Source organism: Rhinopithecus bieti, unplaced genomic scaffold (genome assembly GCF_001698545.2).
Source record: "Rhinopithecus bieti isolate Rb0 unplaced genomic scaffold, ASM169854v2 scaffold_42380, whole genome shotgun sequence".
Classification (NCBI taxonomy): domain Eukaryota; kingdom Metazoa; phylum Chordata; class Mammalia; order Primates; family Cercopithecidae; genus Rhinopithecus; species Rhinopithecus bieti.
In genome coordinates, this window is record NW_016818327.1 from 1,962,370 (window position 1) to 1,985,482 (window position 23,113).

General features: G+C 37.7%; 1 protein-coding gene across 5 annotated transcripts in view; it reads left to right on the forward strand.

Annotated features, from left to right (window-relative positions):
* The window catches only part of TSPAN12 (tetraspanin 12), a 71,251-nt gene that overhangs the window by 5,054 nt on the left and 43,084 nt on the right, over positions 1-23,113 (forward strand). For all 5 annotated transcript variants that reach the window (XM_017856942.1, XM_017856946.1, XM_017856945.1 and 2 more), the window contains exons 3-4: positions 13,630-13,712; positions 14,829-14,964. In XM_017856942.1, coding sequence (XP_017712431.1) covers positions 13,630-13,712; positions 14,829-14,964 — 219 coding nt within the window. The remainder of the gene's footprint in view (positions 1-13,629; positions 13,713-14,828; positions 14,965-23,113) is intronic.

Sequence of the window (23,113 nt, forward strand, 5' to 3'; positions counted from 1 at the left end):
TATGCCTTCATTTCTTGACTTGGTTAAGATTTCTTTTAAAAAATGTTTTTTAAGATTATTTTATCCAATTAAAAATACCAGTTGGGGCTGGGCGCAGTGGATCACACCTGTAATCCCAGCACTTTGGGAGGCCAAGGTGGGCAGTCCACAAGGTCAAGAGATTGAGACCATTCTGGCCAACATGGTGAAACCCTGTCTCTACTAAAAATACAAAAATTAGCTGGGCGTTTTGGCACCTGTAATCCCAGCTACTCGGGAGACTGAAGTAGGGGAATCACTTGAACCCGGGAGGTGGATGTTGCAGTGAGCTAAGATTGCCCCGCTGTGCTACAGGCTGACGACAGTGACACTCTGTCTCAAAAAAAAAAAAAAAAATCTGTTGGGATTTTTGTTAGAATAGTATGAAATGTATAATAGACTAATTTTAGGGATACTCATTTTACTTTTTCAGTGTTAAGGCAATGTTTGCAGATCCTATCATTACCAAGTCAGAAGTCATTTTCAGCCTGTGCTGGAGACATTCCTGGCCATTCTTAACACTACTCTCATCTAATTCTCATAATAGACCCATAAAATAGTTTTCTAAGTCTGTCTCTCTCTCTCTTTTTTTAGGTAAAGAAACTGGTACTCAGAGTAATTCAATAACTTGCTAGTAAGTAGCAGAACAGGAATTGAAAGTCCAGTTTTGTTTTTTATCCAAGTGTAGTAGAAGTTAAATTGCTGGGAACAGTGGTGGATTTATTTGCATGAGAGAAGTCAAGTAAACATCCTCAGAAGGAAAGGATTAGCTGTCCACCTGCTCATTCCAAGTTCTCTGGAACAGTGCTTCTAAAACCTCAGAGTGCATGCACATTACCTGGAGATCTTGTTAAAATGCAGATTTGGATTTAGTGTGTCCTGAGTTCTACCTGAGAGTGCATTTCTAACAAGCTCCTCTGTGATGCCAATGCTGCTGGTCTGAGCGTCGCACCCTGAGGAGCAAGGCTTTAATACTAGCTTTTAGTTCTCATTGGAATTACAAGTAGAACACATCAGTGTGGCATATGAACCCCATTTCTTAAACCAGACTTCACATTCTGACTATGAAGAGGGAGATTGTTCCTCCCTCTGGGTTTGCAAGATTGATCCCCATTACCCATGAGGTCAAAAGCTATAGGCTTTTACTCTGCACTGGCATTTTAAGTAGTCTTAGTTTTTTAAATCTATTTTTACTATATTGGTACCTTCTTACCTTTTCTACCCCACTAGGATTTTAGGGAAAAGAAAAATAAATCTTAATCACAAAAGCATTGGGAACCCATTCAATTTTGTTTTCCTGTTCTGAGAGTCAAAATCAAACTGAGAGTTTGTGTTTTTTAAGTTAAAAAGTATATATTGAGTATTTTTTTTAAAATGTAAGGCATAGATGTGTTTTTAAGTGTAAGCCATAAATGTCTTAGAAGAAACAATCCACAGCACATTCAAGATCACACATGCTCTACATTCTCTTTATTGTATGGATCCAGTCACCTTGATTTGCCATCTGTTCAGTGTTTTTTCCACATGATGAAGAAGCCAGATTCTAGTACTGTTGTACTGGAGTTGGCACAAAAGTATTGGGGCTTCTAGGTTTGTCATGAGTTTTGTGAGTTCAGGATGGGAAGGAGCTCATAGGAGATGGTGTGGGTAGGTGAACTGCCCGAGGGGTCTTTTGAGACCCCGATTTGCCTTCTCTCCATGGTGGAGTAAGGACGTGGGTTACCTTTACTTCAAATTTATACGCTTTTGTTACTAGTAACATTTCAATGGCGTATTATTTAAAGAAATGAGAGCTTTCCACCATTTTAAAGACAACTTCTGTAGCTTTTTAGTCATTTGTCTTTCTTAGATGGTAATTTTCTATTATTACAAATATAGATAAATATGGTTCTCCTTGAAAATTTCTGACATTGGCGAAAACTTAGAATTCATCAAATATGTGTTTGTTTCTAATTTTCTAAATGTGTAATATAAACTCCCATATCTCACCATTATATAAGAGCCATTGTTTTTTGCTTACCATTACTAAAGATAATAGCAATAGAGAAGAACTACCCTGATTAAAATATGAAAAGTAACTTATAAAAGAAAGTCTAAAAAAGTAGACAGGAAATTAGTTTATGCTTTTGGGATATATGCGCGGCAGATGAAATGACAGGAGGCTCAATGCTCTGTTTCTTTTTCTCTGGCCATCCGTAGTGAACCTTAGGTATTTGATCCATACAGAATCTGAAGAGTTAGATTCTTGGCAAGTAGAAGTTTGAATTCACAGGAAGGACATTTATGAATCATATTGAAATACTACATTTTAAATTGGTGTCCCCAGCTTTATGCTATGAACGGTATTCAAGAATTTTTGAACTCTTCCTAAGGAATGGTGGAAAGCCCTCCAACAAATATTTGTGGTCTTTTAAAATAAATTTTAACCATAAAAAAATCCTTTAGTCAGCCGGACATGGTGGTTCATGCCTGTAATCCCAGCACTTTGGGAGGCCCAGGCTGGTGGATCACCTGAGGTCAGGAGTTCCAGACCAGCCTGGCTAAAATGGCGAAACCCCGTCTCTACTAAAAATACAAAAATTAACTGGGCATGGTGGCGTGCAGCTGCCATCCTAGCTACTAGGGGAACTGAGGCAAAAGAAACACTTGAACCTGGGAGGTGGAGGTTGCAGTGAGCCAAGATTGCGTCACTGCACTCTAGTCTGGGCAGCAAAGTGAGACTCCGTCTCAAAAAAAAAAAAGTCTTTTAATCTCAGAGTAAAGCTGATCTACTTTTTTATATATACATTGTGGCTCAGCTGAGCAAAGACTTGAGCTGCTACATGCGTCTTAAGGAATGTTTTTTGAAAAGACATGGAAGATTCTTCACAGCACATTCTGCTGCGTACTGAGCAATAGGCTCCTCCCTCATTGACTCCACTCAGGGAATAATCCTGAGCTGGGATGTGGGGGAAGTGGAGTTTACTGCAGTTAGACTGCACAGAAACTATCCTGTAGAATGAGGCATTTTACTCTTCTTTTACCTGTAGTGACTATAGGGTGATCATATACTTTATCATGGAAACCAGGACAATGTGGAGACTGAAGAAAAGGGGATATTTCTGTTAACAATTATGAGCAAACAACAGAGGCTTATAGTGGATCTCTTCTGGTCAGATCAGGATGCATGGTCACCCTATCTATAGGAAAACATGATGGTCTAGAAAAACTATCAGTCAGAACAGCTCCAGGGTGCTATTGATTTATTCAGCTCTAATTAATTGATGTTCATTCTGAAGTGATACCCACTAGTAATCTCCAGACGGTATTTCAGCCATCATTTACATGGCCTATTCTTTCACAGCTTTAGCAAATAGTGTTGCCTGTTTGCTCTCTTTCCTTCTGCCCATCCCCTGGAAGAGGGAAGCTGAGAAGGCACAGACTCACAAAAAGGCAGAAGGGAGCAGGCCTGGCAACATGAAACACACATGTGACTCACTTTGTGTGACCAGCCTCCAAATAATCAAGGCTTGATCTTACTTTTACATTTTAACAAATAACAATTTAAAGGCTAAGTGTGGTGGCTCATGCCTGTAACCTCAGCACTTGGGAGACCAAGGCAGGAGGATCAGTTGAGCCCGGGAGTTCCAGGTGCAATGAGCTATGATCATGCCTGGGAGACAGAAAAAAAAAAACCCAAAATTTAAATCCTATTTTTAAAGAAGGAGAGCTTCTGGTCCACTTTTTCCATTTTCAAGATTAGCCAATAAAAATTATGAAAATTTGAATTATTTGTCAAAGTCCTTTTCTATATACACAAAGCTGTAACTAAGATTTAGATCTCTCTTTTACGTTCTTCTCTTTGCTAACAGGTTTGACATGAAAAGTTTAGGGAGGTGGTTTTAGACAGCCGTCATCCTTGAACAAAAATTATTTGTGTCACTGTCATCTTATGTGGGACTATATGTTACAGATGGCAGACAGTCGAAAGATAGAAAGGACTGTTTCTCAACTGTGACCTTACTATTTTATGGAAATTATAGGTACACATTCCATAATACACTGAGGAAATGCGCATACACATACAATTCTGATTCAGAAAACAACTTGATTAAAGAGTTGTTTTTATATAATTATATTCAAACAAAAGCAGACCATATCCTCAGCACTGCAAATTTTATGTTTCTAAATATTTGTTGAAAGCTAGCATTTTCTAAGTATTTTGCAAGAGAGATTGTGACAAATGTCCTGCCAAATAATATATTAAATATGTTTCTATCAAGTAATACTTCGTTTAGTTTTAAAATATCTCCTTGAGCTTCAAGTAACACGTTGCAATACTGAAGAAAATGTAAGAAGCTATAAAGCCTAGCTACATATGATAACTATAATGTTCCTAATAATTTAGCCAATGTGAGTAGCATTTGAAGGATTATTTTCATTGTTAATTTGGAAAATTAGCAGAAAATAACGTGATTAGCAAGGAGTCCTGAATCCCTCTCATAAGTTGCACTTCTAGGTTTAGTATCTGGGTTAGTTTTGAGTTGACCTAGTCTTGTTTTAGTTCTGTTTCTTGCTATAGGCATGCACTATATTTGTTTTTATTGTTATCATTTTCTCAAACCCAGTGAGTAAAGCCTCACCTGTTGAGGATGAAACTACTCTCAGACATTTAATGTTTCTGGAATCAATTCCTTGAGAAAAAGCCGCTTTATTCCCAGGGTTGCTTGTTTACTATAGAATAGGCTTGGTGTTATTATTTATTTTGACTAATGTTCTGTGCACAGCTGAAATGTTTGGGTATGCTCCTGTGAGAAAAACACTGGAACAGAGTATAATGCAAAGTTTTAGTTTAAAGAACTTTTGAGAACACTTTAGCCAGCTTCTAATCTGATATATAAATCTTTGACTTTGTTTTCCAGAAACCATCTTTCTATTGGAAAACTTCCAGTGATAGAAAGCTCAGTTCTTATTAAAGCATCTTCTAATTTGTTTAAAAATGTCTAACAGCTTATCTAGCAGGATGAAACCATCTCCCTTTAATTTAATTATTTTCTCATTCACTCACCTAACATATATTAGGCACCACTACTGAGCCTGGTACTTTTCTATGTGATGGGGAGATAAGCAATGTTCTGTGCCCTCTGCTGGGATGAGATGGATGGACAGAAACAAGAACAGTAGGATAACTGCTTTATGAGGTCTGTGCAAAGAGCATTAAGAGGGAAAAGATCTGTAGGTAAGGCAGCAGTTGGGAGAAAATCTTTACACTCTAGTTGATGTTCAAGCTGGCCTTGAAGGAGAAGTAGATGTTGCTCAGCACATGAGAACAGGAAAGCTGGGGCAGGATGGTATTCCTGGTAGAATGCACTGCAGGAGTGAAGATGTATAGGCAATGGGAGGTGCACATGGTGCATTTTGGAGATGTGCAAGCAGTTTCGTTGTTTTACATATATAGAATGTGTGTAGGAAAGAGCTGGCATGAAGCATGGTTTAAGAAAAAGGTTAAGGGGTAGCTGAAAAGGGCCTGGCGTGCCTGCTCAAGAGTTTAAACTTTGTTCTCTCAGAAGGAGTTGAGGGAAGATTAAATAAATGGTAGTTGAAGAAGAACCATAAAGGGTAGCTATAAGCAGAAGAATTTGATCTATGTTCTATAAAAGTAACTGAAGGGTGAATTGGTGGTGGAATCTGTGAGCTGAAGGGTTTTATTATAAAGTAATTATAATTGGATAGCAAGAGAGGATGAAGGCCTGAACCAGCCAATTGTGGCAGGAAAGGGGGAGGAATTCACCCGACGCCTTGCCAGTACAATTTGAAGGACTTGAGACTAATTAGATATAGAGCTGAGGAAAACGGAGAGGTTCAGCCTTCCTGCCAAGTCTCCAGTTTACATGATTGAAGGATTGATTGTACCATTTACAGGAAAAACAGTGGGAGAAACATGCAGGTTTAGGAAAAATGGAGATAAGTTTAGTGTTAGAGATGTTGAAATTGACCGCGATAATCTGATAGGTAGTTATATCAAAGAGCTTCCTCTCTTGTCCATCTGGTAGACCTTCAAACAGCTGAAGATTCCATTTCAGAATTGATTTAGGAGTAATCTAATCTTTCAGACTGACTGAGAAAGATTAAGTCTAAAGTGACTTGCAGTAATTATAGGTAATGTATATGAGAGTCTCACTCTTTTTTTTTTTTTGGTCATATAGATCTTCTACGAAGTAGGCCTTATTTTTATATCATTTTACAGGTGAGAAAACTGAGGCACAGGAAAGATTAAGCTGAATGTCATATGCTAAAAGGCAGTAGAGCTAGAATTCCTAGCTGAAATTCAAAATTCAGTGGCTTCTCATTGTCAGGCTGGTGAAGCCCATATACCTTGAAATGGCTTTCAAGACTCCATGCAGTCTCACCCCTGCCTGCTTTTTCCTTCTCACCATGTGCAAATTTTCCTTACTTTGTCATGTTGCCTTCCCTCATGGGGCCGTTGTTCTTTCTGACCAGAAGGTTGTTTTCAACCCTCCTCTTCCTGAGTAACTTGATAATTATCCTTTAGATCTTAGCTCTTTTAGAGAAGTTCCTTTGACCTCGTGGAATGGGTCAGGCCCTCCAAAAGGAATTCATACCGAAACTTGTACTATTTCTTCTCAGCACTTGATACAGTTCTGAATTACATATTTATATCTCTGATGAGTTGATTAACCTGTGTCCTCTTCACTTAGTTAATTGCACCACAGAGATAGTGTCTGTTACTGTTCATCAGTGTATCCCTAACACATAGCACAGTGCCTGGCAAAGAGCAGGTGACCAATATATGATTTTTGAATGGAAGAATGACTTCAAAGCCCAGGCTTTTAATCATCTTGCCATATAAGAAATGTCTTGGAATACACCATTTAAACGATATACACTTTTTTTTTGTTTGTTAAAAATGGAAGAAATATGTGTAGTAACTACACTGATAATGAATTGTACATGATAAAGAATGAAATAATGTGTTGACACGACTAAGAACTATGTTATTGAAAACTGAACATTCTATAAAGCCAGTATAGAATAGAGAAACCAACAGAAGTCATTACTTTGAAGAGTGATAAAAAGAGGAGATTTTATAACTGTAAAATAATTTTAGATAATGAAATAAAATACCACATGATATGGTTTGGATTGGTGTCCCTGCCCAAATCTCATGTCAAATTTGGATGAGGTACAAGGTGATTGGATCATGGGGATGGATTTCCCCCTTGCTGTTCTCATGGTAGAGAGTGAGTTTTCAAGAGATCTGGTTGTTTAAAAGTGTGTAGCACCTCCCCCTTCTCTCTCTTACTCCTCCTCTGGCCATGTAAGATGTGCCTGCTTCCCCTTCCACAATGTTTGAAAGTTTCCTGAGGCCTCCCTAGCCATGCTTCCTGTACATCCTGTGGAACTGTAAGCCAATTAAACCTCTGTGCTTTATAAATTACCCAATTTCAGGTATTACTTTATGGCAGTGCTAGAATGGGCTAATATAGAAAATTGGTATCAGGAGTGGGGCATTGCTATAAACATACCTGAATATGTGAAAGAGACTTTGTAACTCAGTAACAGGCAGAAATTTGAACAGTTTGGAGGGCTCAGAAGAAGACAGAAAGACAAGGGAAAGTTTGGAACTTCCTAGAGACTAGTTAAATTGTTGTGATAAAAATGCTGATAGTAATATTGACAAATGAAGTCCAGGCTGATGTGGTCTCAGATGGAGATGAGGAACTTACTGGGAACTGGAATAAAGGTCACTCTTGCTATGCTTTAGCAAAGAGATTGTGGCATTGTGCCCCTGCTCTAGGTATCTGTGGAATTTTGAACTTGAGAGGGATGATTTAGGGTAATCTGGCAGAACAAATTTCTAAGCAGCAAAGTGTTTAAGATTTGGCCTGGTTATTTCTAAAAGTATATGGTCATATACGTAAGTAAAGAGATGTTCTAAAACTGGAACTTATATTTAGAAGGAAAGTAGATCATAAAAGTTTAGAAAATGTACAGCTTGACCATGTGGTAGAAAAGAAAAACTAATTTTCTCAAAAGGAATTCAAGCTGGCTACAGAAATTTGCATCAGCAAAGAGGAGCTGAATATTAATATTCAATCCAATGAGGAAAATGCCTCAAAGGCATTTCAGAGACCTTCACAGCAGAGCCTCCCATCACAGGCCTGAAGGCCTAGGAGGAAAGAATGGTTTCATGGACTGGGCCCAGGGCCCCGCTACCCTGCAGAACCTTGGGACACTGCTCCCTATGATCCAGCTGCTTTAGCTCCAGCTGTGGCTTAAAGGGGCCCAGGTACATCTCAGGCTCCAGAGGGTGCAAGCCGTTAGCCTAGGCAGCTTCCATATGGTGTTAAGCATGTGGGTGCACAGAGGGCAACAATTGAGTCTTGGGAGCCTCAGACTCAATTTCAGAGGATGTATGCAAATGCCTGGATATCCAGGCAAAAGTCTGCTGCAGGGACAGAGCCCTCATGGAGAATCTCTACTAGAGCAGTGCAGAAGGGATATGTGGGGTTTGAGCCCCCACACAGAGTCCCCACTAGGGCACTGCCTAGTGGAGCAGTGAGAAGAGGGCCACTCTTCTCCAGACCACAGAATGATGGACCCACTGACAACTTGCACTGTGTGCCTGGAGAAGCTGCAGGCACTCAATGGCAGCCTGTGAAACAAAGCAACCACAGGGATTGTACCCTGCAGAACCATAGGAGTAGAGCTACCCAAGGCCCTGTGGGCCCACCCCTTGCATCATTGTTGCCTGGATGTGAGACATGGAGTTAAAGGAGATTATTTTGGAGCTTTTAGATTTAATGACTGCCCTGCTGGATTTGGGACTTGCATGGGGCCTATAGCCCTTTTGTTTTGGCCACTTTCTTCCTTTTGGAATGGGAATATTTAGTGAATGCCTCTACCCCCATTGTATCTTGGAAGTAACTAACTGGTTTTGATTTTACAGTCTCATAGACAGAAGGGACTTGACTTGTCTCAAGTGATACTTTGGACTGTGAACTTTTGAGTTAATGTTAGAATCAAGTCAGACTTTGGGGGACTGTTGGGAAGGTATGATTGTATTTTGGAATGTGAAAGGACATGAGATTTGGGAGGGGCAAGGGGTTGAATAATATGGTTTGGATTTGTGTCCCCACCAAAATCTCATGTCAAATTGTGATCCCCAATGTTGTGGAAGGGACCTGGTGGGAGGTGATTGGATCATGGGGATGGATTTTTCCCCTTGCTGTTCTCGTGGTAGTGAGTGAGTTCTCATGAGGTCTGGTTGTTTGAAAATGTGTAGCACCTTCCTCTGCTTTCTCTTTCTCCTGCTCTGGCCGTGTAAGATGTGCCTGCTTCCTCTTTCACCATGATTGAAAGTTTCCTGTGGCTTCCCCAGGCATGTTTCCTGTACAGCCTGAGGAACCATGAGCCAACTAAACCTCTTTTCTTCATAAATTACCCAGTTTCTGGTATTTATAACAGTGTGAGAATGGACTAATGCACCACATTAATAGACTTTTCTGTCCTGGCAATACTTACAAGGTTTTAAAGACCCACATATAGCCAAGTAGAGGGAGAACACGTGCCCACAGATTTCATCAAAGAGACAACAGTCTTCTGCTAGCTCTGTGTGTTTTAATAGGTTCTGCTGTTGATTAGGTATGCTAAGGCCAAAAAACCAGGAGATGGCTGCCATTGAGAAGACAGTTTATTATATTCATAAATCCCAAGACATGGAGTACACATCTCATTATGGAGGGTGGAGGGCAAGAGGGGAAACACTAGGGTCAGTCACAAGGCAGAAAGAGAGATGGGAACTGTGGGCAAGTGCTTATACCATGGTTTCTATGGGAAGGTATAGGTGAGGCAGGTAAGTGGGTTTAGGATTGGCCAGTTTGAACAATTGGCCTTGGGGTGATTAGGGCAGGTGTATAGTGGCCCCTAAGTGGGAGAGCCCCATAAGGGAGGTACTTAGGAGTGTGGATTCTGGATTGCATTGTTTGTATTTGAAAAGTGCACCCCTGGGAGAACATCTCCTCTTGAGGACGGAACAAGCAATGAGGGAGGCAGCAGGCCAAGGCAAGGTGACTTAGGCACATTTTTAGGTTCTCCAGAGCAGGATGTGTCTGGCATATGCATGTAGAACAGATGTTAATGCATCAGAAGAAGCTAGAAACATGACTAATTTACTGCGGCTGACCCACTTGTAACTTTTATGAGGTTTATAATCTGTTCATTTCTAACAGACATGAGAATAATAATAACTGGCCTAATTCTACTCTTGACTGTGGTCCCAGGGTTCTTAACCTACCTTATAGGCCATTGACTCCTTTGGCAGTCTTATAAACCTGTGGGCCTATTGTTAGACTATTAAACTGTATTCTAATTTGTGGATTAAAATACAGATTAATAGTAATGTAATATTAATATAATATTACTATTAATCTGTATTTTATTTCAGATCCATTATTTCAGAAAGGGTTGTTAAATGGTGATGCTCTAGAATGCTTCCTACAAATATTAGCAGAAATTCTTCCATAAAAGATTAATATAATTAATATAATATTACTATTAATCTGTATTTTAATCCACAAAACAAAATGTATTGGCTTACAAAGGAAATTAATTGTGTTGAAATACATTTGTATTTACAGGTTAAGAATCACTGAGCTCCCATTCACCAAAGAAAGTAGTTCAGACATTTAAACTGAACCTGACTTCTACAGGAGACGCACTGCCCCTTGCTAAGAAACATACCATGCCTATTTCTAAACTTGGGAGACAGTGACTAACCCTGATGCTTCAAAGCCCAACAGCTTGAATTTGAATCCCAGCTCTACCACTCAGGATCTGAGAGATCTTCAACAGGGTATTTCCCTTTTCTGTGCTTCATGGCACTTTGTTTAAAACAGTTTGTAATTGTTTTCTTTGTGTAATTGTTGCCTGTGTTCCCCAAGAGGTTCCAAGAAGGCCTAGATCTTATTTCTTCTATTTATTGTCAGTCTCTGAATCTTGCCCAGTCCAAGCACATAGAAATTGTTGGGTAAATATTTGTAATAAATGATGGAAATTTGAATTCGCTAGCAGATTTTTCAAGCAGATAGCCATAATTTACCGTTCAAAGCTTTAGAGCTCTACACAGTCTGTTTACCTTGGAGCCTTCATGCAGAAAGCACGTTTTATGGCCACCACTTGAGTTAGTGCAGACTCATTTCTACTTTCTATGTATTCATTATATCAGCATTTAAAGCTAAAGCTGTAGCACGTAATGGTAATTGATGTTCATTAAGATACCAGAAATTATTAAAAATCAGGGTAAGTTGAATTTCACTACATTGTACTTAAGAAGATAAATACATATTTCAAAAACATTTCCATCAAAGAAGGAAAGACATTTCAAACTTAAGAGTTAATAATATGCAGCTTTTAGGAAAACTTCCCAGGAAGACTTCTTCTTAATTTGTTTTAGTGTTTTTTTTTTTTTAATTTTTAAATAATGAAAATATTTAAAACATATACAAAAGTGGAAAAGCACAGTATAATTAATCCCCAATTATTCATTACCCAGTTTCAACAATTATCAACATGCCCTTCTCTACTTCCCACCTAACTTCTACCAGTCATGATTAATTATTAAACCATATCCCAGTCATCATTATGTTTCGTTTATTTTTTTCTTACAAGTATAGATATAAATATATTTCTTTAAACTGCTTCAGTGTAATAACGTCTGAAAATAAAGACCCTGGCCGGCGCGGTGGCTCAAGCCTGTAATCCAGCCACTTTGCGGAGGCCGGACGGCGGGATCACGAGGTCAGGAGATCTAGACCATCTGGCCTAACATGGTGAAACCCTGTTCTACTAATAAAAATACAAAAAAACTAGCCATGGCGACCTGGCGGGCCGCTGTAGCTCCAGCTGCTTGGGAGGCCTGAGGCAGGAGAAGGCGTGAACCCGGGAGGCCGCGAGCTTGCGTGAGCTGAGATCTGGCCCACTGCACTCCAGCCCGCGGCGACAGAGCAAGACTCCCTGAGTCTCAAAAAAAAAAAAAAAAAAAAAAAAAAGAAAATAAGAGCCCTTAAAATATAAACTTATTGTATTCTCATACCTTAAAATAACTCAAAGTAGTTTCTTAATATTTCCAAATATTCATTCAGGGTTAAACTTTCCTCAGTTGTATCATAAATGTTTCTATGTAGTTGATTTGTTTGAATCGGGATCCAAACCAGGTCAATGTATTGCACTGGGTAATCTCTATTTTAATCTAAAAGAGGTTCTCCTTCTCTCCTTTGTGTTTTAACTTGCCAGTTTTTTTTTTTTCAATTCAAGAAAGCAGATCATTTGTCCTGTAAAATTTCTCATATGTTTGATTTTGCTAATTGCTTCCCGTGGTGACATTTAACATGTTTAAATCTATTTCATATTTTTTTTATTGACTGATAGTGTGGGAGGGTTGATTTGACTTAAGTTTGACCTTCTGGTGAAAATACTTCATAGGAATTTCTGTGTGCTTCTGATCGTACCATGTTGGGAGACACATTATGTCTAGTTGTCTCTTTTTGTGACACTAAGAGTGACCAGTGGGTCCTGGATCATCCGCCTACTCTCCATTCTGACTCCCCACCAGCCTTTCATTTAATGCAGTGGTTCTCAGCCCTCCCTACCTGTTAGAATATCTGTGAAGCTGTTATACATTTCTGATGCCCAAGCCCTACTCCCTAGAATTAGTCCAGGGTAAACCTGTGCTCAGTAATTTTTTTCAGTCTTAAATGATTCAAATGTACAGATAGGATTGAGAACCAATGACCTGATAGAATTGCAGCCATTGAGGATCTTTTTTTTTGAGATCCATTATTTGAGAAAGGGTTGTTAAATGGTGATGCTCTAGAATGCTTCCTGCAAATATTACAGAAATTCTTCCATAAAAAGTTTAATCAAGTCCTTGGTTCTTCCTTTAGTTTGTTCGGGAAAAGTAGGATAAATAGAAATGACAGATTCCTGTCAGTTTTCTGAATAGTGAGTTGAGTATTCAACTTTCTACAAAGATGACCAGAGAATTTTGTTCATTACGAGTTTATATACTTTAGCACATATACGTGTTAGTATGCGTGTATATACTTTAGCGCTTTATGAATCAAAGGATTACATTTAATGTTATTACTATTACTATCATTTTCATGCTTAAATTGTTTGAATTTTAGCCAGTAGAAGTCGTTTTAAATTAACTCCTGTGACTTTTTTTTGACAGTATTTAATTGTTCAGTAATAGTATTTAATTGCTTCCTTGCCTTTAAGAATGACAGTGTGTTTTAGACACATCTTATATGTTTGATAATTTATTTGTTCTGTGGCCTCCTCATCTTGTGCAGTTTCTGTCCTGAACCTGGGATCAGCCACTTAGTAGTTTTGTTTTTTGTATCCCATTTGGGTGGTATTCTATTTAGTGCCTATGACATGATTACAAAATGGAATGGCAGACATTTATAGTAATAGTAAATTTCAAGATGTAGCAAATGGTAATTGGGAAAGACATTATGTAACAAAATCCTTAATTTTCCTGTTATTAATCCTGCAGTGAATGTTACATAAATCTTTGGTAACCAGTTTGTACTTTTTTCTCCCCAGTTAATGTCCATCAGTGTGTTGGCAGTTTCTGCTTGGATGAGGGACTACCTAAATAATGTTCTCACTTTAACTGCAGAAACGAGGTATACTTTCTAATTATTGATTGAATTCTTTCATGCTGATTTTAAGTAACTTTGCCCTCAGCTCTTTATATGGTAGTGCTCTCGCTTGGTCTTTTGGAAAAGTTTTTCCTGCTCATAGCAACCTTTGTCACAGACACTTGCATCCTCCAGAGTTCTCCTTAAGGTGAGCCTCTGGTCCTAGCGGGGATCAGGTGACAGCATGTTTATATAGATATTTCTGGGTATGGTAATAGCAGTTGCCTGTCCTTCTGGTTGTGTGTCAGCCATGTCATAGGTGCGTGTAAAGAACCAGCATAATTACTTTTCCCTAAGAAAATTACCATCAGCCTCCTCTTACCTTCATATTCTTGGGTTAATGAAAACCATACACCACAATGATTTTTTTTTTCTCAAATTTCAAGGGTTAATCTACTAATATCACAGGGGACAAATTACTTTTACTCCATCATCTCTGAATGGAGACTGTATTATAATATATGACATCTGAATTGTGGTAAGGATTAAATGAAAACATTTTTTTTCAAGTCCTTAACACAGGGGAACTTAGCTTAATAACGGTTAATTTTATCATTAATACTGGTTTTAGTTAGTGAATTTTCATCGTGTTCTAGCAAAATCATTTCTACCTATTCTTTTCTTCAAATGTAGACTGATTTTCCTTTGCATAGCAGTCTTTTACATTTTGGGGGAGGATCAATTGTCAGGGAAAAGAAACGTAGTGCACGTGGGGTCAAAGATTAGAGAATAGGAGGAGATTCCTCCCAGCTGGGAGATGGCAAAGGCTCCCATGTGATTTACTTAGGCTAAGGCTTCGGAGATAATTATAGATGGACCTTTTATCAAGGTCCCGTATATTATATATTAAATGAGTTGGGGTAGGAAAGCTACCACTTCTATTAAAAAAAAACCAAACACTGCAAAACCAAAAATAAAGCAAGTGAGCAAATAAACATAACAACAATAGCACAGTGATTTTGAAAATAACAATACAGTCACTAGTTTTGAGGCATCGTGATTTAAAGAATTATTAACACAAATCACAGTTGTGTCTTCTACTATGTCTTGGGTGCATTTTGATTATATTTTATTTCTAATACATTATTTTTCTTCTTTCAGGGTAGAGGAAGCAGTCATTTTGACTTACTTTCCTGTGGTTCATCCGGTCATGATTGCTGTTTGCTGTTTTCTTATCATTGTGGGGATGTTAGGATATTGTGGAACAGTGAAAAGAAATCTGTTGCTTCTTGCATGGGTATGATGTTATATTTTCTCTTTATTATAGTTAAAAAGATTAACCAGTAATGTATTATTTTTTAATCAGTTCACAAGATTAGGGAGCAGTGATAGCAGTAACAACATCCTGTAAGAAGGGAAGCTTTCATTTCACAAGAGATTATTTGAATACACGTATTTACTGTAGTCGGATGATGAGGTATGGAAATACATATAAGCAATTTAATTATTTCACTCCAGCTACATGTTGATATTTTCATTTGAAAGTATGAGTTTTTTCTAGTGTCCTTGTCGTTATTAGCACTCAAAAAGTCCCCTTGGGACTGGAACTGAGAAGCCATAAAGGAACTGTTTCTTTCTCTTCTATTTTTAAACAAATTCACCCTGTAAGCTCGTGTGGAAACTCAGATTGTGAGGTAGCAGACATAGGTAATAGCCCTGTCACTGCCTTTATATAGCTTAGAGAACATAAACGAGTCTCAGTTTCTATAATCTTAGTTTATGTTTTTAACTCTGAGAGTTGCACTAGGTACTTGTTAAATTAGTTTCACTATTTAAATTCTGTGCCTAGTCTTTTAATTCAAAATAGGTAAACATTTTAACATTAAAAAATTGAGTTGATTAAAATGCTGTTTATATAGATATTTTTAGAAGAGCACTCAATGTGTAAAATATATGCTAGTGGCACCAGGTAGTGAGATTACTAACATACAGTTGCAGACATGTAAGGCTGAAAAACTAATTCATTGAGTATATGCTTTCTTTGTAGTAGGTCTCAGCCCTGGCTGTGCGTTAATTTCATGTAAAGAACTTAAACAATTTGAGTGGTGTGCTGGTAGGCTGGATCACTGGGCAGAAAAAAAGCTCAGATTTGTAACATTTGAGGATGTCTGTGGGATAAATTCTCCAGCATGGTCAATTTTAAGTTACCAACATGAAATCATAACTGAATGTGGAGCTGAGGACAGATGAGAACAAATTGGCTCCAGGAGTCAACTCCCACACACTCGTGCTTGACTGGCTTCCATGCCAAGCCAATTAAAACAGTATCTTAGTGTGAAGTTGGACTAAAGCTTTGCATTTCACAGTATAACCTGTGCTAATGTATTACTTAGCTTCTTGGAGGGTAACTGTTCAGGTCAAATACTGGAAAACACAAAAATTAGCCGGGCGTGTTGGTGGGCGCCTGTAGTCCCAGCTGCTCGGGAGGCTGAGGCAAGAGAAGGGCGTGAACGTGGGAGGCCGAGCTTTCAGTGAGCTGAGATCGCACCACTGCACTCCAGCCTGGGTGACAGAGCGAGACTCTGTCTCAAAAATAAAAAAAGAAAAAAGAAAAAAAAAAAGAAAATAAACAACATTCAGAGATGGGGAAACATGCTTACTGCTTTATTTCTCTTCATATAGGTATACAGTGAAAGGAGAATGGTGGAAAAGTTTGGGATCTTATTTTGCAATTTTAGATATTTGGGCAATAATTTAAACATAAACAAAAGGACTTACTTTACATGAACCTTCTATAATTTGAGTAGAGTATAACATATTTCAAGCTTTAAGTGAAAAGTCACAGAATTCTTTTTGAAAACACAGTCTTACAATGATGTCTCTCTTGTATAACCAACTAAGGTCTGACTGCCATTTCCTCCCTCCTCCCAGCTTTTACTCTGCACAGCTCCTATGCAGTGGGATGCTGGAGGGCGGCAGGGCAAGTAGGGTCAGGTATTTCATGGAACTACAAAAGCTTTGGAAACACATTTTGAAAACTCTTTATGCATTCCCTTAGGCTGCTTAAATGCTAGTAATGCAAATTGACAAACAACAAAGTAATGTGGCCTGCTATTTGAAGTAGGGCAAATCTTAGACTTGTGAATCACAGTCCAGTTTGTAATACTGGAAACAGCATTATAATACAAACGTGGCATGGAGGACTGAGGTTCTACAGGCTACTAATTTACTCATTCATTCTTTCTCTAAACACTTACTGATCATATATACCACGAATTTTTGCTGTCAGACCTGTCTTTATGAGATAAGAACTCTAATAGGGTTTGCACTGGGTGCTATGAGGCCAGAGAAGAAGAGCTCTAAGCTCAGCCCAAAGGGTTCAGTGCCACCCTCTGGGAGGATGATGAGCATGGATTGATTTTGCCTTTTTCCATCTCCATTTTGCTTCTTGGATGTACTCTTTTACAAAGCATCTTTTTATGCATTGCTGTTCCATATGTCCCTAGGTGACATCTACATCTTGGTTCCTCCTTCCTGTTGCTTGCCTTTGGCAGTTCGTTCTCCATTCCCTTGGGGCTACCTCTCCTCTCATGGCAGGTTTCTAGTCCTTACTCTGTCTAGACCCAACATAGCTTCCCCCTTGCTAAAGAATGATCTGTGGTCTCAACTCCCATGTATCTGTCACTCACAACCAATTTGCATCTGGTCTGTTTCTCAGGCAATTTCCTCTCTGACTTCCTCCCCACATCCTTCTCCTCTAAACAGCTACCGACTCCTCTCAGTTCAGATTCTACAGTCTTGGGAAGTTGTCCTCTCTTTTCTATCCTCCTCTGGGATGCCCAAGTTCAGGTTTTCCTAACTTCCTGCTCAGACAGGTGTAGAGACTCCCTATTGGGTAATGAAGTATATACCAACACCTCAAACATGCACCAAGTCCTTCTACAATCGAGCCTTTATCTGCCATTTTTTGCTTTCTTATCTACTTCATTATTCTCTGGTTCTGTATTTTCTGATCCCTGAACAAACTTTCTTGCTTCGTTCTTCTCTACATTTATTCTTGCTGTCTTCTTAACCAGAAATTTCTTCTCAGTACTTTCATTTAAATATTACTAGCCCATGAAGACTTATCTGAAATGCTACCTCTTTAAGTAATAATTATGACACTGATGATAATTGAAGTAGTTAACATTTCTTGAGTACTTACAGTGCCAGACACTGTAGAGTTTTACCTGAATTTTTTTTAAAATGAAGAGTTCTTGTACACAAGTTAATCAATTTTATCCTCTCTGCTGAGTATGAAATTGGACTAAAACTTTGAATTACCCTTATTAGTCACTTAATATAGATGAAGAAATGAGGCATAGAGAGATTAAGTGACTTGCCTAAGTCTACACAGCTAGTAAAGAGAGGATCTAGTATTCAGACCATGGCAGTCTAGTTCCAATATTTGTAACAATTTTGCCATTTTACTGTATAATAGCTGATTTTTTGCCTAAGTGTTTACAAATGTATCCTGTAATGTATAAAACATTTTCATTTTAAACCTGACGACAGTTATCTGAGATAGGTAATTATTAAATGAAGTTCAGAGAGGTCAGTAATATGCCACAAGTCATTCAGCAGTAAGGATGGGAGCTTGGATTCAGACCTCGGCGTTCCTGATTGCGAAGCCCATTCTCACTGGGCCTTTATTGATGTCTCGAATAGACTTTTCTCAACTTTTGAAGCCTAGTGTATTTCCCTTATTATAAACTTCCTTTTCTTTTTAATAATCAGCCCAGACTACCAGACTACAAACAACTTAGTAATATGAACCATTCACCTTGCTCAGTGCTTTAATAAGTGTTTATTAAATCATTGAATAACAGACAATAAATTAGAATAGTGAACGTAGGAATGACCAGCACATCAGATTAAAGATGTTGCCTGGAAGGCAGTGATGAGCATGAGATTTTAGCAGAGAGATTTGGCTGTTAGAAAAGGTTAGATTACAAGGGAAATGGCTCATGGGGGTCTGGTGGTAAAATACTGCAGAGTGTGACATGATGTAAGGTCTTTGGCAAATATTTACAAAGTAACTTACAGTATTTTTTGTGTGCCCTTTAGCCTTTTATCCTAATTAAAAACAATTTTTTAAGGAAGTTTCTTACTTTTATTTTGGATGTAAATATTTAAACAAGCAGAATGCATTCATCCAACTTATCCATTTCCCTGTATTCAAAGCCTTGTTTTGCTTTTAAGACCTGTAAAACAGATTAGTGTAAGAAAGCTGTTTTTCAAAAGACAATTGGTATCTCAGAGAGCTGCCATATCTCTTGAATGATTATATATATTTAAAAAAAAAGAGCTGGCAGCTGGGCTGTTGTGCTGTTCAAGCAAAATAAAATGCCAATATTCAACAGACTGATCAAGAAAAGTAAACGAGCCTCCCTCAAAACAGGTCTTTGTAACCAACCTCCCCTCAGCCGTCACCAAAAAGCAACAGAAAACTTCTACAAGCTAGGCCACCTATTGGAAAACATTTCCGAGAAGCCTTGGTCATGAATTTCATCCTTCTTTTGAATAATAGATTTATAGATATAAGTTGTTAAAACACCCTAATTTAAGGTTCTCAAATAAAATACAAGATGCCCAATTAAATTTGATTTCAGATAAACAATGAATAATGTTTTAGTATGAGTTTGTCCCATGCAATATTTAGAATATACATATACTAAAACATTATTCATTGAAATTTAAATTTAAATGGACATGTTTATTTTATTTGCTTTATCTGGCAAACATACTCATTAGATATGTTCTTAGTAAGTGTGAAACTGTCATAGAACAGAAATTTTTATGTATTTATATGAGGAGATTAAGAATAATTAAATTCTAATTATAATGGGAAAACAAGCCAAAAATGACTAAGAAAAGAAACTGGAATATGCCATGCCTTTCACAGTAATTTCAGTAGTAGAAATTCCTTCTCCCTTTAAAAGAGAAATTGAAGCTACATTGAAATTGGTTTTAAGCCTTAGATGGGTACTTCCCAAGGCTTTAGCTGTAGACCAAATGAAATTCATTTGTTATTGCAGTTCTACCTTGCTATTAACATAGGCATTAGGAAAGCAGTGCCAGCTCAGGGGGAATGTCAGCAGATTGAACAGACATGTTTATGATGTTGACAACAGCTGAATGTCACCATCAGGAGATCATCATTTGTCAGGATGTGATGCAAATATATGCTCAACTGCCAGCAAACCACAAGGTAGTCAAGCGCTTGTCAGAAATTCAGCTGGACGTACCTTACGTATTTAATACAAATGAATCATTTTTAAAGGAGATGTGCTTTTTTTTTTTCAATTTTATTTTTCCAGAGACTTTGAATATAACTATTGATTGCTTGCACTTTTCAAACTTTCTTTAAATATAGAGTGATTGAACCAGATCTGAATGCTTTCCTTACTGGAAATCAAGTGAAATTTTAATGGCCTTGGAGAAATTTCCCCTCTTTTTTCTTTTGTTTGTTTAAAATCATAATGCAAATCAGCATATATTTAAGTAGTAATTAATTTTCTAAAGAGTCTCTGTTTAAGGCCTTCTCTTACATAGTCATGAATTTTATAATTATATAGCTAGTCATAAGTCCTTAAGTAAAAATTAATCAAGTTTTATGTCTTTATTATTTTGTTTATATTTTTGGTTGATAGCCTAAACTTTATTTCTAAATGAAGATTCATCATACCATTTACCGTATGTTCAGTATCTGCCCAATATTTTACCTTTGTTTTCTCAAAATGTACTCATAGCAACTGTATTAGACTAATTTTACAAATGAGGAAAAGTAGAATCCCCAAAGATACACAGCTGGTAGTTGTTGTTAGCATTCAAATGCAGCCTGTGCTCAAAGACCACACATGTTTCACTACACCACAGTACTGTTATAAGGCATTTAACTAATTGCTGGCATTGTTTCTAGAAGACTTAACTGTGCTTCATTTATTACTCCAAAGCATTCGGTAGTCATTTAATTTCTAAAAATATGGTCTTTTCCTATGCTTATTATAAAATGAACTTTAAAATTTCTACTGTGGTTATCATTTTTGCTTATCTTCTCAAAGAATCAAGCAGTTTCTCCTTTCCTTTTTACCTTCCTCACCTCTCATTCTCCTTTCCTTTCCTTTTGCCCTCCTTAATTGTGTATTGAGTACCCATCTGTGATAGATACTTGAGAGAACCAAGATGAAAGGGGTGAATAAAAAGAAAATTACAAAGCGAAATGTAATATTAAATGTATAAATAATTGCTGTGGGAACCCAGAATCAGGAGCAAATGGAGCTTTCCAGAATGTTTCACAGTAGAGTCTTTATTTGAACTGGATGTTGAAAATACATAAGGGTTTCCTGGTGGAGATGAAGAAGGAAGGAGATTTACAGCAACATGAAGAGTGTGTAGGGACAGGGAAAGCTTAGGCAAAACTTAGAAAGTCAGTGCGGCTGTGGTGTTGGTGCACAGTGAGAAGAAGATGAAGTTAAGTCCAATTGTGAAGGTCTTTATCAAAAAGTTAAATGTTATTCTTTGGGCTGTAAAGAACCAATGGGTATTTCCAGCTTGTGATGAAATGATAATTCACATTTAAGTGGGAGACAATAGAAAGCCCTGTTAGTGATTACATTATCATCCCCAGAAGCCATGGATAAAGGTGTGAACTAAGTAAGACTTTGGGGCTGGAGGAAGGTGGCTGAAATCAGTAAACTTTGCTGAGGTAGAATTATGGATAAAGCATTACATGATAGTAATGCTTTTATTGATTGATATTCAGGAAATGAAAAATTATTCAGCATTTATACTTTTTTTATATAGTAGAAACATATCTACTCAATACATGTACTTTATTTGACTTGTTAGCTAGAATTCTTTAAAAACTATAATTTAAATTTTTTTTTTTGTAATTGTCAAGTAATAATTGTATGTATTCATAGGGTACAATTTGACGTTTCAATGATGTATGTATACTTTTTGGGATTCTTTTTTTTTTTTTTTTTGTTTTTTTTTCGGGAGAAGAGTTCACTCTGTCGACCGCAGGCTGGAGTGCCAGTGGCCAGATCTCAGCTCACTGCACCTCCGCCTCCCGGGTTACGCCATTCTCCTGCTCAGCCTCCCCGGAGTAGCTGGGACTACAGGCGCCCCCACCTCGCCGGCTAGTTTGTTGTATTTTTTTAGTAGAGACGGGTTTCACCGTGTTAGCCAGGATGGTCTCGACTCTCCTGCTCGTGTTTGTTCGCTCGGCCTCCCAAAGTGCTGGGATTACAGGCTGCTGAGGCCACCGCGGCCGGCGCCGTACTTTTTGGATCTTAGATGAAGCTAATTAACGTATCCACTGCGCCCACTTATTGTTTTATGGTGTTTAAAGTTTACTATTTTAGCAATTTTGAAATATACAGCTTATCATTATTAAATATACAATTATACATCATTCTGTAGTCACCATGCTATGCAATAGGTCACTAAAAGTAATTCCTACTGTCTAACTGAAACTTTGTACCCACTAATCATCCTTTCACCATCCTCCTCTTCACCCTACCAGCCTCTAGTAACCACCATTTTACTCTCTATTCCTCTGAGATCAACACTTTTTTAGGTTCCACATATAACTGAGATCATGTGGTATCTGTCTTTCTGTGCTGGCTTATTTCACTTAACATAATGTCCTCCAGGTTCATCCATGTTACCACAAGTAACAGAATTTCCTTGGTTTTTTTTAGGTCTGTATAGTATTCTGTTGTATATAGGGGCTACATTTTCTTTATCCATTCATCTGTTGATCGACACTTAGGTTGCTTTTATATCTTGACTATTGTGAATAATGCTGGAATGAACATGAGAATACAGATGTCTGTTTGGCATTCCTATTCATTTCATTTGGATGTACACTCAGAAGTGAGATTGCTGGATCATATGGTAATTCAATTCACAATTTTTTGAAAACCTCCATACCGCTCTCCATAATGGCTGTACTAATTTATATTTACAAAAACAGTATACCAGGATTTTTTTCCCCCATAGCCTTACCAACATTTGTTATCTTTTGTCTTTTGAATATTAAACATTCTAAGAGCTATGAGTTGATATTTCATTGTTGTCTGAATTTGTATTTTCCTAACAGTGATGTTGAGCATTTTTTTGGGTATTTGCGTGTCATCTTTTAAGAAATGTCTGTTCAGGTCCTTTGCCTATTTTTTAATTGGGTTGTTTACTTTCTTGCTATTGAGTTGTTTGGGTCCCTTATATGTTTTGGATATTAGTCCCTTAACAGATACATGGTTTGCAAATATTTTCTCCCAATCCATGGGTTTCACTCTTCTAATTATGTCTTTTGTTATGCAGAATCTCGGTAGTTTAATATTATCTCATGTGTCTATTTCTGCTTTTTTTCTGTCTGTGACTTTGGGGTCATACTCAAA